Source organism: Peromyscus maniculatus, chromosome X (genome assembly GCF_049852395.1).
Source record: "Peromyscus maniculatus bairdii isolate BWxNUB_F1_BW_parent chromosome X, HU_Pman_BW_mat_3.1, whole genome shotgun sequence".
In the NCBI taxonomy this organism is placed as follows: domain Eukaryota; kingdom Metazoa; phylum Chordata; class Mammalia; order Rodentia; family Cricetidae; genus Peromyscus; species Peromyscus maniculatus.
In genome coordinates, this window is record NC_134875.1 from 142,340,627 (window position 1) to 142,358,763 (window position 18,137).

Sequence of the window (18,137 nt, forward strand, 5' to 3'; positions counted from 1 at the left end):
AGGCATATGCCACATATTCAGCTCCCACATAATTAAAAAAAAGATTTACAATTATGTACTTTCCTTTCAGCTATAAATACTTGTAATTGTTTCCCTACTACATGGTAAGGTCCTACAGGATCTTTATACTTCACACATACACAAAAAAGGTATTACTAGCGGGATATGATTATCTCACCCCTGTTATCCAGAGTGTGTTGAGGTAGCAGGATCAGCAGAGGTTTAATGCCAATCTGTGCTACACAGGGAGTTTCTGGGTAGGAAGTGACACCATATCTCAAAAATAAGAAAAACTTAAAATTGTAAAAACAAAAAAGTTATTTCTATTTGATTTTGGTGAACAACCAGCAAATAATAATTCCTATGTCAACATTTTTGTGTTATCTCAACAGAATGCAATAAAACACTTTATTTCCAAGTATCAAATAGCAGATTAGCAATCAATTTCTCATAGAGACATGCTTATGTTACTTTAAAACCTGCATAAGGACACTAGGTATCTTTATACCTTTGCATTTTAGACTGTATTATTTTTACTAGTCTTTAACTTCTCAAGCATATTATTTCTTGCTGATCCTCCAGAAACTTATAAATTCCAAAGTTTCAATGGCCTTGCCATTCTTCAACACACATACACACCACACACACACACACACACACACACACACACACACACACACACACACACACACACACACTGCAATTCTGAAAATTGCTAGGTTTATAACTCAAACGCACACTGCTTCTGGAACTAATTTCTTCAGAGTAGTTAAGCAGTCAGTTGAAAGACACAGCCATGATAAATAAAGCAGAGGGCCCCTCCTCCCTTCTCCCTATTCCTGTGAGCTCTGACAGAGCCGTTGACACACATAATCACATGTGCACACACACCACATGCACATTATAGCTGTCCATGGTGACATTCTCTATACATAGCATCGTGTTGCACCCCCATGCCCTGCACAGCTGGTGCTCAGCACGTGACTGACTCAGAACCCAGGAATAAAGCTCTAATTGTCCTCTTCAGACACTGCTAAATTCTGTAGGCGGATTATTCAGCAGCCTTTCTTACCCATGGGTGCAACAGTTTAGCTATGCAGACTGTTAAGTAATTGCAGGGATTTCTGAGGTAGGCACACAGTCAATCTGGTCACCTTAAAGCCACATAAACATGTGACACTTCTGAATAGGAATAACAACAGTTAGTGTAAAAGCATGTGAAACAAGACACCATTACATAAAGTTCTTGAAAGCATACATCTAAATTTCTGCAATGGAACCCTGAGCTTTGACGTCAGTGTTTCATTTGCATATTATGTTAGCCACATATGATGTATGAGACATTAGGAAAATCTTCACTCAAGAAAGACTGGTGCATGCCGACTTCCATCCTTCCACTGGCCCTCGTAACGCAGGTTTGTACTACATCTGCAGATATATACTCTTCACTTTCCCCTTCCTCAGGAAGGGCAAGATCACACATCTAATTGAATCCATCCTCTGCACAGCTTAATAGTTACATGCTCCCGTCCACAACAATCTGGAATTGATTGTTGCAGGCAACACTGTAAGAGCACAGATCTTGCCTCTCTCTTTCTCTCTCTCTGGGGAGTCAAGTGACTTCCATTTTAATGCTTCAAGTTAACTCATTAAATAAACCCAATTTAGAAAGCTTCACCAAAATCCCTTCTGACAATTCTGAGACTATGGCCTACAAACACAGCTGTGTGTCAGATAGTAAAAGTATCTCTTCAGTTAAATGCTTTGTTCAAGGATGTTAAACTGGACATTTATTTTGTCCCCATAAAGCATTTCACTAGAAGAAAAACACAATAGTCATTTTAAGAACACTAAAGGCTATTACTGCCCTGCTTCTCTGGGCAAGGCTGCAGAATTCACAGGCTCTCTCTCCTTCTAACTCTAAGATTTAGTGATGGTGAAAATCACACCCAATTATCAAAACCCAGATTTGTCCTATTAATCTAGCATTCACCTCCCATAAATATGTTCACCTGCAACCCAACTTTTCAGCAACCCCAAATCCACAATTCACCTACCTTGGAGCAGAGCATCCCTCCTCAGCCTGCAGTGTACACTGAAGTGCTTCTTTGTGCCCACCAGAGTCCTCTGCCTGCCTGTTTGGTTCAACAGGCACTTCCTGTGAAGAGCAACACCATGAGACATGGAGTCATCAAGCTGCCTGCATGCCTGAGACGGCTGTTATTATGAAACCCTTCATTTGTGGGTTTGCTTTGTGTGCCTGTCCCACAATGCCTGTGGCAAGGCCTGTTGTCTCAGACTCGAGACCTGGTCACAGGACATGGCGGTTCATCTCCATTAGGCACTTTATTGAGAACAACTGACCTAGGACCCCTGCATCCACTTCAGTGCTAAGCAAGAAAAAGAACTCCTATGTGAGGGCTGTTATCATGTGACACATTGGCTAAAAGAAACACAATAAAAGACAGCTGGCCACAAATCATTACTGGGAAACCTCACGCTCTAGGACTTGTGGGGGCTGGGATTCTTACTCCTGACTGAGAAGGCATAGAGTTCTTAGAGATCACACTGAACTGTGTGTGAATAAGTAGGAGTGTAGCAGCAGCAGAAACAAGCTCTCCCCAGGTCTGCATGGAGTTTCAGTACCAAAAGCCAAAAAGCAAACAAGCAACTATCCTTCCATGTACAACATGGTGGGTATCTTCTAAGAAAACTACTAGTAGTTTGTTTTCTTAATATAAGAAAACGAGACTGTTAATATTGCAACATTTACCCCCACAGAGCAGATACACAGAAAAAGCACATAGAGGGACAGGGAAAGAAGAGGACAGGGAAAGTGACTGAGAGTGGACACTAAAGTACTGATAGATAAGAAAATATAGTTTTTTGTTTTTTTTTTTTACTGGAGCTGAGGACTGAACCCAGGGCCTTGTGCTTGCTAGGCAAGTGCTCTACCACTGAGATAAATCTCCAACCCTGAAAATATAGTTTTTTAGAGAACTCAACATTAACTCAAATATCAAAACTGTCACCTGAAAATAGTGCAGGAGGGCCTGGGTATGGTGGTACACACCTGCAATTCTATCACTTGGGAGGTGGAAGCCAGAGGATTGCAAGTTTGAGGCCAGCTTGGTCTATAGAGTGAATTCCAGTCAGCCTGAATTATATAGTGAAACCCTGTTTCAAAAACCAAAAACAGAAAATAAAACAACAAAAAATAGCTGGAAAACAGCTGAGGGCATAGTTCAAGTAAGATGATAGCCTAATAACAATAAGGCCCTAGGTTCTAATCCCAGCACTACGGAGGATGGGGGTGCATTAGTTTAATGCATCACTAAACACATTTTACCAGAGTAATTCTATCATCTTAACTACTCAGGAAGCAGAAGCAAGAGGATCACAAATTCCAAGTTTGTCTGAACTACAGTGATCCTGCTGCAAAAAAGAAAAAAAAGGTAAAAAGAATGAGTATAGCTCCATGGTAGACTGCTTGTCTAGAATATGCCAAGTTCAACCCTGGGTACTGGCTGCGAGGGAAGGTGGGAGGTGAGAGAGAGAATATATATAGAAAAAATAAATAGCAAAGGACATCAATTTTTAAATTTGATTATTTTTAACACCACCCCACATCAATATTTAAAAACTGGGTGGGTGGAGTATGCTGGAGAAACGGTTCAGCAGAGTCCTTGCTGCTCTTGGAGAGGACTGGGGTTCAGTTCCCAGCACCCACATTGGGCAGTTTACAATCTCCTGTAATTCCAGCTCCAGGGGATTCATCTGGCCTCCATGGGCACTAGCATACATGTGGCATGCACACATACATATACATGAAAATAAAATCTTTAAAGAAATGGCTATTTTATGTTAAGCCTTTAAACAAAGCACCCATTTTCACTTCATTAGATAAAGTGAATGCTTCCTATAGTTTCCCAGCAAGCACCCAGACTTCTTTGCTTAGCATGAGAAGAGAGACAAGCTACTTAATTAAAAGATAGTGAAGTGAAAGTTAGGAAGAGGGAGCTGGGGATGAAAGAGCTGCTTGCACAAATGTGGCACTTAAATGATAGTGCTGGAAGCAATTTCCTTCCCTTATCTTTCAAACTAGAAATAACACTCTTGCACCTTAGTGAGCCATCATATATGCTGGGTGTGTCCTAAGTGTCTGTCCTAAGTGTCTGCAGTGCTCAGTGCAAGCGAGGTCATGGCTTATGGTACACTGCTTACCTGTGAGTAGTGATCTGTGGACGGTGATGACCGGGACCGTTCATGAATGTACTGTGGCTTCTGCTGCTGATCTAGACCAGCATCCAGAATATCATCTGCTGAATGGTACCGCCCAGAACTCCTGGCTTCCAAAGGTTTTCTCTGTTCCTTCCAAGATGCCTGATATTCTGCGAAGGTTCCAAGCCTTCTGGGTGGATTCAATTTCTCAGAGGCCTTTTCTACTTTTCTGTCATCACTGAGGATCTCTCCATAGGAGGTAGCCTGTGACCTCTTCTGGAACCAGGACTCTGTACTCTCACACTCATGGCCCCCTGTCTGTGGCCTCTCAGCCTTCTCTCTTGAGAGCCCACAGACAGCTTGCCTGTGGCTTGGCCTCTGGAGAAGAGATTTGCTTGTTTCCTCGAAAAACTTCCATCTGTCAGCAAATGTACCCACAGTATCCTCAGGTGTCCTGACATTAGGATGAGGACTGTGGTCCCCTGAGAGACCCACTTCATTCATTTTCTCTGGCTCAGAATAGGATTTCAGTTTCTGTTCTGCTGTGAACCGTTTCCGGCCTCCAATTCGAAGAATGTGAGACACACCACCTCCAGAAGAGGGTGGCTTGGCCAGACCTGCCTCACAGAGGCGGGGGACAGAGTCTGACTCCCCAGGGAAAGAAGATAAACAAGATGCAGCAGTATGGTCACAAGTCCTGTGTTCTGATTGTCCTGAATACTGATCTGCTGGGGTGGGATCTAAATCACGGCGTTGGAAGGAGGTGGCCTTCAGGACTCGTGTCTGGGCCTCCTTCAGGTGCTCTTTATAGGTGCTGGGGAAGGAACCTTCTGGGACAGCCCCCACATCAGCTCTCCAGTCTCCAGCACAGTCCTCAGCCTCACTGTCTCCAGCCAGTGTCACAGTGCTCTTGCTCTTCTGCAGCTTTGCTCTGCGCATCTGGATCTCATTCCTCAGTGTTGTGGCAAAACGGTCACTCCTTCGTGTGGGTTTACCCATCTGGGTATCAAGCAGTGGTGGCTTCTCATTTCCACAATCCTTACTGTTCTCGGGTCTCCATGTGCCATCTTGGGTCAGAGAGTGCAGCATGGGTGTCCTTTGACGAGAAATTCTTCCACTCTCAGCATCCACCAACTTGAAGTCATCATCAGGACACTGCATTCCAGCTTTCACAGTGTGGCTGGCTTTAGGAGGCTCTTGAATTTCTGAGCAGCAGCCTTCAATCCCTGCATCCAGCTGTTGATACCCCTCTCTTTCATGAGAGGCCAGGGTCTCCTCATGCTGTTGTAGGTGGCACCTCTGGCCCATTGGGCGCAAGAGAGGATATTCAAGGTCCACAGGAGTTGTGTCTGAATGCCAATAGTTACCTCGGGGTATCACAACCTGGGTATTCCCCTGCACAGGCTGCCTGTGGGGCACAGAAAAGTAGTGGCTCCGCCCTCTGTCATCCAGCTTCTGGTTGGTAGAACCAGACCACCTCACTTGAGCAGGGCTGTCATCCTGGGATGGTGCAGGAGGCTCCTGCATACCTCCACCAGGAGTCATATGAGGCAGCTCCCTTGGTGATGAGGGGACCCTTGGGCTCTCATCACTGCACTGCCGTGGGTGGTGGCTTCCATGGTAAGACTTCAGGAAGCGCATATCTGTGCTGGACAGGGAGAAGTGGTGCCTGCCTGGAGCCCCTGAGTGTCCACTTGCTCTATCATCAGAGGATAGCCAATGGCAATCCAGGTGCCCTTCTTGCTGGTAAACCAAACTTCCTATTTCTTTGCCACTGCTTGGGTGTGCCAGCCTCCACTGTCGATCAGTTGTTTCCAGTCTGCGGTCTCCCCGGGGTTGCACTTGGGGCAGTGTGGTAAAGTGCTGCATACTGGCCAAGTCTGAAAATGGAGGGCCCCGTGCCTTTTCATGGCCCCTGGCTGCCACAGCAAAGCTATCACTGCGCAAAGGTGGTGCAAGAGGGGGAGGAGAAGAAGGGGCTTTTTTCTTGTCAGGGATATACCAAACCGGTCCAAAATTGGATCTTCCAAAAGTGGTTGTTTTGGGCTCAACATTATCCTCTGGTCTTGGGCTTTTACTGCTGTTACCAAGAACCCTGGGTGTGAAACATGGCCTGTCCTGTAGTCCTTGAGGATCACCTGCAGACTGGCTTTGCCGGCTGTTGCCTGGCCTGGAGGCCTCCCAGAGGCCAACTTTGTAGAGAATGTTCTCAGTGGAAGAGGCATCGGCCTTGGGCAAGGTATGGTCAGGGGTGCTGGAACAGGTAGAAAAGGAGCCATAAGCCGAATCTCGCTTGCTGTGGCCACCCAGGTGGTCAATGCTGCTGTTGGACTTGGCAGATGACAGGTGTCCAGAGGGGTAGAGCTGGGAGCTATGGTCCAGGCTGTCTATGCTGCCCACAGAGCTGAAGTGGTCAGAAGTACGCTGTAGGCTTGTGTGCTCCCAGGAGCCAGACAAATCATGGGAGGAAGAACTTCAACAAGAAAAAGCACAACAAAAGGTTTGCAAACAGCAAGATCTGAGGAAAACAGCATTATAAGTGTAGTTGGTCCTCCACTGAGGGGGACGGGATACTTAACAGTAACTGATTGGGAATTGGGAGGGGAGGTATTTCTGAGGGCACACTGAAAAGACTGTTAACCTTCTGACTGCCTTTTAAAGATCCTTTTCAAAGTTACCACATTTTCTCAATCTAATGCCCACGTTGATGCAAGCAGTGCCTGAATTAACATCTATGGTCCTTCATCGGTTAAAAGCAGGGACTGGAAAATGACAGCTCATGAACTAAGAATGGTTCTTAGCTTTTTAAATTTTTTTTTTAAATTTATATTTTTATTATTGTGTGTGCATGTATACATGCTGTGTGTGTGCATGCAGGCCTGTGTCATGCCATGTGTGTAGAGGTCAGAGAACAACTTTTGTGAAATTCGTTCTTTCTTTCTTCCTTTCTATGACTTCCAGAGATTGAGCTCAAGTCATCTTTCACTGCAAGACTTTTACCCACTGAGTCATCTCACAAAATAATAATTTAAACAGGCTCATAACATCCAGTGAGATTGAAACAACAATTAAAAGTCTTCCAACTTAGCTGGGCATGGTAGGACACACCTTTAATCCCAGCACTTGGGATTAAAGTACTCAGCAGAGGTAGGAGTACCTCTGTGAGTTCAAAGCCAGCCTGGTTTACTGAGCTAGTTCCAGGAAAGCCAGGACTATGTAGTGAGACCCTGTCTTAAAACACCCCTCCCCCCCAAAAATCTTCCAACTTATAAAAGCCCAGGGCCAGATGGATTCAGTGTAGAATTCTATCAAACTGTCAAAGAAGTAACATCAATATTCCATAAAATATTAAAGCAAGGACATTTTCAAATTCTTTTTATGAAGTCAATATCACCCTGATACTAAAACTGGACAGACCCAACAAAAAAGAGAACTATTTCTGAAAGAACATGAATACAAAAGTTCTGAATAAAATACTTGCAAACCAAATTAAAAAATACAGCAAAAAGATTATCCACCATTACCAGGCTGCCTTTATCCCAAAGATACAGGGATAGTTCAACATGCATAAATTAATAAACACAATCTATAATGGACTAAACCTCTGAAACTTTAAGCCATTCCCCACACCAAAAGAGGATGGTGGCTGACCACAAAGGGGTGCTATGGAAACCCACACTGCTAAATTCAGAACTACCAACTCTTTGATGTCCCACTTGACAGTCACAAAGGGACTCTTTAAGAAATACCCACAAGAGAAAACAAGTTTGTTCATCCTTTGTCTAGCCATTCAATTTTGTTTTCTATTGTGTTCAGTAAAATTTTCAGTTCTAACCCTAATTGAACATAGGTAGCCTTGACTATTCTGAAATCAAGATACTCATGGAAATTTCTGAGTAGTCACAGAATGCTACAGTTATACAGATCACACATGGTGTCTCATCTCAGGGAAAGACTACCTACCTAGCCTGGTGCTGGCTCTTCCAGGAAGGGGAACCACTGGTGCTCAGAAACAGTGAGGCTGCTGGCTCAGAGTGGGTATCGAAGAACTTGGTGGAATGCCAGGAGTGAGGCCTCCAACTCGGATCACTTTTCCTGGAAAAGAATGCAGACACTGAAGGACTTCACATACTAGATACCTTCCTGTCTGAGACATCAGCAGGAACCCAACAAAGGAAAACTAGTGGCATCTGCTGGCACCCAATACACAGCATGGCTTACAGCTACTTGCCATCGTATATAGGCATGCACATTTTTTCAGATGGTTGTTAATGACCAAATTGTCATGATGTAGATTGGATATCATAGGCTCTAAGGCAGCCCTTAATCTTTTTAATTTATTCTTCCATAAATGGATAAGATTATTGTTTTGTCAATTAGAAATTTTTTAAGCATTTGAGACAATATCTAATGTACCCCAGGCTAGCCTTGATATCTGATCTTCCTGCCTCCATCTCCTGATTCTTCAAGTGTACTCCCCATGCACAGTTTTATGCAGTGCTGGGGATGGAACCCAGAGTTTTATACATACTAGGCAAGTACTCTACCAACTGAGCTATATACCTAGCTCTTATTTTGTTTTGTTGTTATTGCTCTTTGTGTTTTTTTTTTTTAAGACAGGGTATGTATGAGGCCTTGGGACTGATCTCCAGTACCCCCAAAACAACAACAAAACACCTTCAGGGGAATGCCACAAACATGAAGACCCATCTTTTCAACTCCAAAAGTCACTGCATGAAGGCACCTTTACTTCTCAGTGCTCCAGTTTAAGACAAAAATAACCTCACAGTGGATAGTTTTTTGAGCTAGTAAACAATGGAAAAAGAACCCACTGAACACCTTTAGGTAAATAATAGACTAGATATTTTCTCCCACAGAAAAAAATATTACAGAATGCTATATTATAAAGAATATTTTTGGCCTGGCCTGGCCCCAGGCAGCCTGGAAAATAATACCCAAGTGTGTGCCGAGGGGCCATGACCATGGCCTGGGTTGCCACTGAGGGCTATTCAGATGTCCCTGATCTAGGCTGCCACCTGAGGCCATAGGGATGTCTGGGACTGGGCTGCCACCAAGAGTTATGTCTGGGTCCATGGTCCTATTGCAGCCAGGGTCTGTGTTGATGTTTGTGGCCAGTGTTACCACCAAAGGCCAAGTGTATGTCTGTGATCTGGGTTGCAGCCTGAAGCCATGTTGATGTCTGAGCACTGTGCTTATCTGGCCCTGCCCCTCACTGGCTGAAGCACTCAGGAAAGCTGGACCTGCCCCGTGTCAGCTTGGGTGCCAGAGAAATGCCTCCCCCACCCCAGAGCATGCAGGAGAGCTGACCCTGAAGATTAGAGAGCTGGCGAGCTGGTTCTGCCCCTCGCTGGCTACAGCACTTGGAAGACAGAGCTCCACATCTCATCTGGGCAGCACAGTAGAGCTGGCCCTGGTGGCATGGGCACGGGTGAGATGGCCCTAAGGGCATGAGCACAGGAGAGATAGTCCTGCCCCTTGCAGACACTTGGGTGAACTGGTTACACCCCTCCCAGGGGTTGTGCTGGAGAGCTATCCCTGGTGGCATAGCTCTGGTGGTATGGGTGAGAGAGAGCTAGCACCTACAGCATGAGCACAGAAGAGCCGGTCCCACCCCTTGCCAGTTGCCACAGGTAGGAGAGCTCACCCCATCCCTTACTTTAGTAAAGCAGAAGAGCTGCCCTGGTGACATGAGTGCAGGGGAGAGGGCAGTCTGAACAACTCAGCTACCACCTAGACCCAGATCCAGGACACTGAGTTGGTCCACCCCAACATCTGCTCCAACTAAGACCTGCTAGAGACCCTAAAGGGGCTGGTCCTGCAGAACTAAAGCTGCAGGATCTCCATGATACAGGGCAACAACAGGATATCTAAGAGTTGTCCTGTGAGGATCTAGTATTGATAGTGTAGCAGAGGCCTTGAACCAATCCAATGACTCATTGCAATGAACATTTGCAAGTAAATCTGTTTGGGCAAAAGGGTCTACTGTGTAACACATTGCAGCTTCCACCGTGAGATTTTTTTTTGTTGATTAATTTGTATGTTTTCTCTTTGGGGAGAATGTTACAAGGGCAGAGGGCAGATACAGAGGGATGGGGAAATGAATGGAATTGGGGTGCATGATGTGAAATTCACAAAGAATCAATGAAAAGTTAAAAGAAAGAATTTTTCCCAAGATAGAACTGAAAAACATTGTAAAACAAATCTTTTAATGACTTGTATAGTTTCAATGAGTATGCAAGGGGTAAAAAAATTATATTGACTTTATAATCATTTTCCAGGAACTAGAAAAAGAATAAAATGGACAAATTCATTACACCTCAGAAGTAAGGAATTATAAAAGCAGGAATGTACCTTATAGAGTTCCTCAAAAGCTTCATAAGGAAGGCTCTAACCACATGCATTTCATTGTCTGCTGGTTTTTCATGCTATATTATCTATAAATTCTTTTGTATTTCTGTTTTGGTTAATTGGTGAGAAAAATAAACCAGACTGGCTGAATGTGAGAGCAGAGGGGAGGGAAAATATGGCTAAGCAAGAAAATGCTGGGGTTGGGGATTTAGCTCAGTGGTAGAGTGCTTGCTAGCAAGAGCAAGGCCCTGGGTTTGGTCCTCAGTTCCCCTCCCCCCCCACACCCCCAAAAATGCCTCACCTATGATGATACTATTTGTACCTCCACACTAGAATGCCTTAAAATACTGAGTACTAGCTGAGGCTATGGAAGAGCAATGTCCAGGAAAGCTGCTATTAGTAAGCAAATTCTAAAATAGTAGTAATAAATTTGGTTTTTACAAAATGTGTAATAGATTTAAAATGTCTGTAACATCTTGGCTACCCTCCCATTAGTTGGATTTGTGTCCCTTCCCCTTCAGTGTGAGCTCACTTAAGGTGATCAGCTCAAGTAACAGAATGCAGCTAAGTGTAATTCTGTAATCCTAGCACTGTAATCCTAGTATTCAGGAAGTGGAAGCAGGGGGACTGCTGTAAGTTGGAGCCTAGCTTGAGCTACATAGTCAAGTTCCTAGCAGGCCTGAGTTCAACTGTGTAAACCTCCCCTTTCCTTCCTTCCTTTTAATAAATGGGAAGAAATAACATTCTTCCTATTTGCATATAGTTATAGGAAACCTGTAACTTCTTCCTGGCTGACTTAGAATGCTTTCCCTGAAGAAAGCCATGTAAGAGTCATTAGTTAGCATGTCAGAATCAAAGCCTGATGCTATGGAAGAGGGTTCTCCACAGAACCTAGGCGTATGTTTATGTGAAAGGTAGCTAGGAGAAGTTCTCCAAGGCTAGAGGGAATAGACTAAGAAGTGTAAGACAAAATGCATCTCTTGACTCATATCCTTGAGAAGTATGTATGAATAATGGACTATGTTCTGTGAGGCCATGGTGAAATGAAAAACATTCCAGAAGGTCCTTAAAAGGACAACAAACAGGGCTAGCAAAATGGCTCCACTGGAAAAAGGCACTTGCTACACATGCCTGAGAACCTGAGTTTGACCCCTAAAACTCACATAAAAATGGAGTTGTCCTCTGGCCTCCACAACCAGAGTGGCACATACACATCATGCACACAAACATGCACATTGATATTTAAAAGACAACACACAGACAGATGTGACAATTATGATTATAGTCAGCAGTTGACTGAGACTCTTTTAAGAAAACAAATAATGACAAACAGTAAAAAGGGGTAAATGAAGATTGCAAAAACTGGGGATTTCAAGAAGACTTAAGTTTTTCATGCTTATTGGGGCTATTTTTTAAAAAGATAAATGAAGATATACAGAAAAGAGTATACTCCTATATGCAATCACCAAAGGCTCCAACACCTACCAGGGGCAGTGAAATTTTCCTAAAATGCATGTGATCATTTTCACACCCTCTGAATTTCCTGGTACACCCTGAACACATTTGGGGATCAAGTGCATTGGGCTAGTTACCATTTCAGATGCTGGGAAACAGCTGAGGTTGTATTAATAAAAATGAGATGCATCTAGAGCCTAGTTGACCAGCCATTCACAATTCTGAGGAGAATTTGTGTTCTCTGATGCCACCTAATGGCCCACCCACACTCACCATCTCTTTGATTAGTTTTACCCATTCTCAGGTGGTAAGAACAGATTTGAAATCCACTCATAAATAAGGCTCTGTTTCCTCCAATGCAGGACACACAGCCAGATAGGCTTTAAACCAGTGGTCCCTAGTAATACAGGTACAGGGAACAGGACACAGACATACCTCAGTGTATGCCACAGCAGAAGAGATAAACAGAAGAGATAAAAGTGGAGTCCCTGATAGCACTGAGTTTGTGCCCAGCTGCTAGGTCATGCAAACAGCAAGAAAAATTTCATTGTTGATACTCAACTAATTTTTTCGTGAAATCATCTGTCATAAGTGTACAACAAACAGGATTTACTTCATTAAAAAATAATTTTATAGCACAACTTGGATATGGTTTTTAGTGTGTGTGTGTGTGTGTGTGTATACATGCACATATATATTTGCATTTGAGTGCATGCACACATGCTACAGTGCATATGTACAGTTCAAAGACAACCTTGGATATCAGAGCTTGACTTCTACCTTGTTTGAGAAAGGGTCTTGCTTGCCTCTCTGCACACTATGCTAGCTGGCCCATGAGTTTCTGAGGATTCTGTCTCAACCTCCCATTTTGTCAGAGGAGCACTTGTATTATAGTAATGTGCTGTTACATCTGGCTTTACGTGAATTAAGGAGATCCAAACTCAGGTCCTCATGCTTGTATGGCAAGTACATTATACAATGAACCATCTCCCAGCCTGATATTTGGATACATTTTATTTTGAAAGAACAGTGTTCAGTTTTTCAATTCAAAAATTGGCATAGAGTGATAAAAAATTCTGTTCCTTCTCCTTTTGTTTTGTTATTTTGAGACAGTCTCTTATTGTGTATCCTGGGCTAATTTGGAACTTGTTATGCAGCCTACAGTAACCTCAAAATTGTTACTGAACACCACAAATCCAGCTTCTGTTTCATTCTGTTAATTATTAGCATAACTATTTCAATGACATTTTTGTTCTTCAAAAGGACATACAGAATCCCTTCCCTTTCCTCAAAAACATAGTAATCACATATGAGTTTGGTATTTTTTAAATCATTTAGAATATAGTGAACTGTATCTCCTCCCCAAATACTGCCTATGTCTGGTCTTCCTGCCCTAGTTAGTTCTGCAAGTGGTAAGTACACACAGGAGGCCTGGCTGTTCAGACTTCTGGAAGCCGGCAGAAACAGCTCAGCACATCTCTCTACCTGGAAATTGTGACTAGGCAGGCTAGGGGGCTGTTTCCACATACTGCGAGTGAAGGAAGAGTTCTTGGTGTTTTAGACATAAGAGGCAGAAGTTATAAAGGCCTTACTTCATAAAAAGGGCGGTGTAGAAATGTGCTAGAAATACTTGGGCCTCAGTGACTTCAAAAGTACCAGTGGGAGAGCCCAGTCTGTGGAGAGATATACAAAGCCACCCTACCCCCTGAAAGGCCCACAGAAGACAGGATGATTTCAAAAGGTCCAGGGTAAAAGAAAGTGGAATTTAGCTGGCTCCTGGCAATTGCCAACACTTCAAGTTCTTCAAACAAATTAAGAAGTACCTTCATGCAGAGTGGACCTTGGCTCTCACCTTGTATATTTTTTTCTTGTTTTCCCTAGGATTCACAGCTCTGTGCTTTATCTCAGGTACACTTGGTATAGCTGACTGAGGTTTGTATATTTTCATCAAGCACCTGGCTCAGCCACTGAAAGACAGCTCCATGGCTTTGTCTTCAGGACAGAAACCCTCCTCCCTCTTGGAGTTATCACTCACTAGTTACAGCATCTGTGGTCCATGTCTTATCAGCTCATTTAAGCTGAGAGCATTCCAGATGGCAGGACCTACTGGAATGATGTTAATTACTTGGCTGGTATGTTACTTGAAAGTTAAGTGAACATATAAAGTATATGTTCGAGCACTCTTAATGATAACACTGTGTATCTACTGTAAGAAAAAAGTAGCTAGGTCTGAGTGTGCATGAAATGTAACCCAGGAACTCAGGAAGACCTAGAATTTGTAGCCAGCTTGGGTTACATGTAAAGTTCCAAGAGCCAACCTGAGCTACACAGCATGACCCTGTCTTCAAAAAGTCAAAAAAGAAAAACAGCACAACAAAAACGATAAGGAAAAGAAAGAAATGTTGACTGCTTAATGGTACAGTGAGAAATTCATAGAATAGTACATTCTTCCCTAGGCAGTGCTGCACAGAGTGCCATGCTGTGGCTGGGAGCATCCTGCCTGATAAAATCTGGTGCGATGGGACAGAAGTGAAAGAGTTCCTGCCTTTATACATTAGAAGAATTCAGGAAAGATACAAATGTCCTAATGCACTCAGCAGATGAAACTGATACAAACTATCAAAGGCCAATCTTCAGCAATAACAGCAGCAGTCAAAGGATAAAAGCTTCAGTTTCTCTTCTCTCAGACAGTATAGTTCCCTTATCTCTGCCCTGGCCAGAGGAAGGAATCTGCTTCTAGTATCCTCCATCCTATCCCTGTCACACTCTCCATTGCTGAAAAAGAATGTTACAAAATGAACTCACACCATGCTCAGTACTGGAGTACACCCAAATAAATAGTGTCTTTTCTTTTGTCACATACCCTTCCATACATTTACAATGTTGGAAAGCAAAAAAAAAAAAAAAAAAAAAAAGGAAAGAAAGAAAAGAAAAGAAAGGCTAGCTTTCTTCTCTTCTCCACTCCATATCCAAGCCACTTGTGATCTTGTGATCAATAACAGGATTTCCAGCTGCCTAGCACATCAGGCAACATTTACAAGGACTCCAATACAACTTCCTGGCTTCACTTCAACAGAACAGATAATGCTGGCCAAGAAACAAAAGACATTCAAATGAACAGGCTTTAATGTCACTATTATAAATAGCCCTAAGGATTAACAGCAGAGTTGATGAGTCTTATATATAAAACAAAGACACAAAATTGGGTATGGTGACTCACACCTGTAATCCTAGCTCTCAGGTAGTGGAGGCAGAAGGATTCCCACAAGTTTGAGGCCAGTCTGTTCTAACAGCAAGACCCTTTCTTTAAAAAAAAAGGTAGCCACAGAATTAGTATGTCAGAGCTACAGCTGAGGATGGGTACATAGTGGGCCCTCCAAGGTTTTAGGTAAGAAGTCTTATGGAAACTGAGATTCTCCTACCTAGGAGTTTAATAAAGGCATTTTACCTAGCTCATATCTTTGACAGAGTCAGCGGAGATAAAAGGAGGCAGATGTTTGAAAAGCCCTGCTATAAAGGGCCAGATCAAAACACACTGGAAATACCCTGGGGATCTCAGTGACTACAAAAGTGCCAGTTGGAGACCCTATGGTCTGGGGGCGGGGATGTACAAAGGCCTCAAAGGGACAAATCCCACAGAAGGCACAGCTGAACAGGATGTTTCTGGAAGGCTGAAGGTAGAGGGAGAGTGGAACTGAAATGGCCTTTGGAAACTGTACATACTCCCCTAATTCTTTATAAGAAATAAAAAGCATCTTCATATAAGCATACAGTGGATCCTGGCTCTCTTGCCTGTTTAAAAAAAAAAAATCCCCCTAGAGCTTGTGATTATGCTCACCATGCCCTGATAAAATGGTAGAATAAATTTGATAAAATTTGAGAATTTAGAAGGTTCTTCTCCTAGAAAAAGGACCAACAAGTAGAGATTATATATATATATGTGTATATGTATATATATATATATATATATATATATATATATATATATATATGATATCTAACATGTAGGAAAGGCAACTCAAGAGACTGATGTTAGCATCACCATGTGGTAAAGAAATGTTGAACCTTGACCATGAAAGAACTCCATTATAAAATAAAACAAATGACTTCCTTGAAGTTTACCACCAAGTCTGTTGAATACAAAGAATGGGTCTACTATTGTAATTACTACACCTGAGAGGCTAAGGCAGGAGGACTTCAAGTTTAAGGGAAGCCTGAACAATAAAGCAAGACCCTTTCTGGAGGGGAAAGGGGGGAGTCAGCCAACTGCTGCAGTATGAATGTAAAGAGTTAAATGCTACGCTGAGTAAATAATATTTCTCAATCAGGTCTGGGAGCACAAATGTGTGATCTCCACACTCTTAAGTAGAGGCAGGAGGACTAGGAGATCAAGGTCATCAAGGTCAGCCTCGGGTTGTACATACTGAGTTAAGAGCCAACCTGGGATACCTAAGACCCTGTCTCAAAAAAAAAAAATCAATAATATTTTTTCCCAAAGGAATCTGTTAATTTTACACCCTTCAGAATGCTTTCCATACTTGGAGAACTATTAAACAATACCTTACATGCATGGTTGCTCTACATCCATAAATACTCAGTAGCTATGGAGAAACTGTCATTTGTTTTATTATACATCAACTCAATGAGGATGGATGGTCCTTTTCTTTGGAAAAGCACCAAGCCACAGAATATCCTCTGTATCCTTAAACGAATCCCAAGCCCCGACTGAGGGTGTGGCTCAGGAATAGAGTGCTTGCATGGCATTCAGAAGGCCTCAAATTCCATTCACAGCACTAATAAACAAACAACAGTGTTATGTTTAGAAACTGAAACTAGAGAAGATGCTCAAGAAAAACCTGCATGCTTATTTTTTTGTTATTTGTTTTTTTTTTTTTTTGATTTTTGTGTTTCTGTTATTTCATTACAGCTACAGAGAAGCAAACCTACACTAACAGATAATGCAATATAGCCATTTTCCAGAGTGGAGGCCAGATACCTGCCATCCCTTTATCCCAGTCATGGTAGCAGCTATTCTACCCAAAGAACACTAGCTATCTCAAAGCCAAAAGGACCTGAGTTATTTATTTTGGTTTAGTTAGTTTTTTGAGACAGTGTCTCCTTATATACCCTAGGCTAGCCTGGAACTTCCTGCCTCAGCCTTCTGAGTACTGGGATTACAGGCATGTGCTACCACACCCAGCATAACCTCAGTTATTTAGTTAGACATTTCATAATCACATTAATAAAATCACTAGCAATACAACTTCATTAAATTAAAAAGGCTTTGGATTTAACTATTATAAGCAGGCTATAAAATCCCCTTCCTTGGCACCTATTCTAAATGGTATAGCAGTAGGGAGGGGAGCAAGTATCTGAGACGGTAAGAGGAAGACACACAATGAGGTTCTCATATCCATGAGCATTTTCCTTGCATAAATGAAGCAGGCAATGTAAAAACAAAGGCAACAAAATGCACAGTGCAATTCTTTTTAGAAAACACCCATTCTACATGGTAAGGTGTGTTTGCTTCCTTCCCCAAAGACAATCAAGGGGTATTAGTAGTAGCAAACTTTATGAGACATGTGTAAGAAGTAACATTTATTCCGTCTCTGTGACCTACTGGGCAGCCATTTTCTCATGGCTCTGCCAATATCACCTCTTTCTTCCCCTTAGTAAGAAACCAAAAGTTCATTTTCCTAGACCAAGCAGTCAGCCCGCAGCAACAAGACATCCTCCAAGCATAGCCATGACTAAAACCAAGGGAAGGACAGAGACTTCTGAGAGTCATGGGCTCCTACAAGTAATAATAAGAGTGAGCAACCTGTTGGACATAACCAAAACATAGGCCTCTTGCCAAGAGAAGTCCATTGAGAGGTTGGCAGGACTCCTGGTATCTGCTGGGCAACAGGTCCTGGCACTCCCATGTTATCAAGAGAGGATACTTTGAAACACTCCATAATCACATCAGCATATTTCTCTTTTCAATTCAACTGCACATAGAGAAATTTTCTCATGTAAAGTCCTTCATGTTAGACCTTAACACTGGTACCCCTTTTAAAAATTATATATATAATATATATATTATATATATA

At 42.7% G+C, this 18,137-nt stretch overlaps 1 protein-coding gene across 1 annotated transcript in view; it reads right to left on the minus strand.

The window, feature by feature from the left end:
- Shroom2 (shroom family member 2) overlaps positions 1-18,137 on the minus strand; it is a 164,369-nt gene that overhangs the window by 51,348 nt on the left and 94,884 nt on the right. Inside the window, exons 3-5 of the mRNA XM_006997791.4 lie at positions 8,185-8,316; positions 4,225-6,694; positions 2,058-2,158 (exon numbers count right to left, since the gene is read on the minus strand). Coding sequence (XP_006997853.1) covers positions 2,058-2,158; positions 4,225-6,694; positions 8,185-8,316 — 2,703 coding nt within the window. The remainder of the gene's footprint in view (positions 1-2,057; positions 2,159-4,224; positions 6,695-8,184; positions 8,317-18,137) is intronic.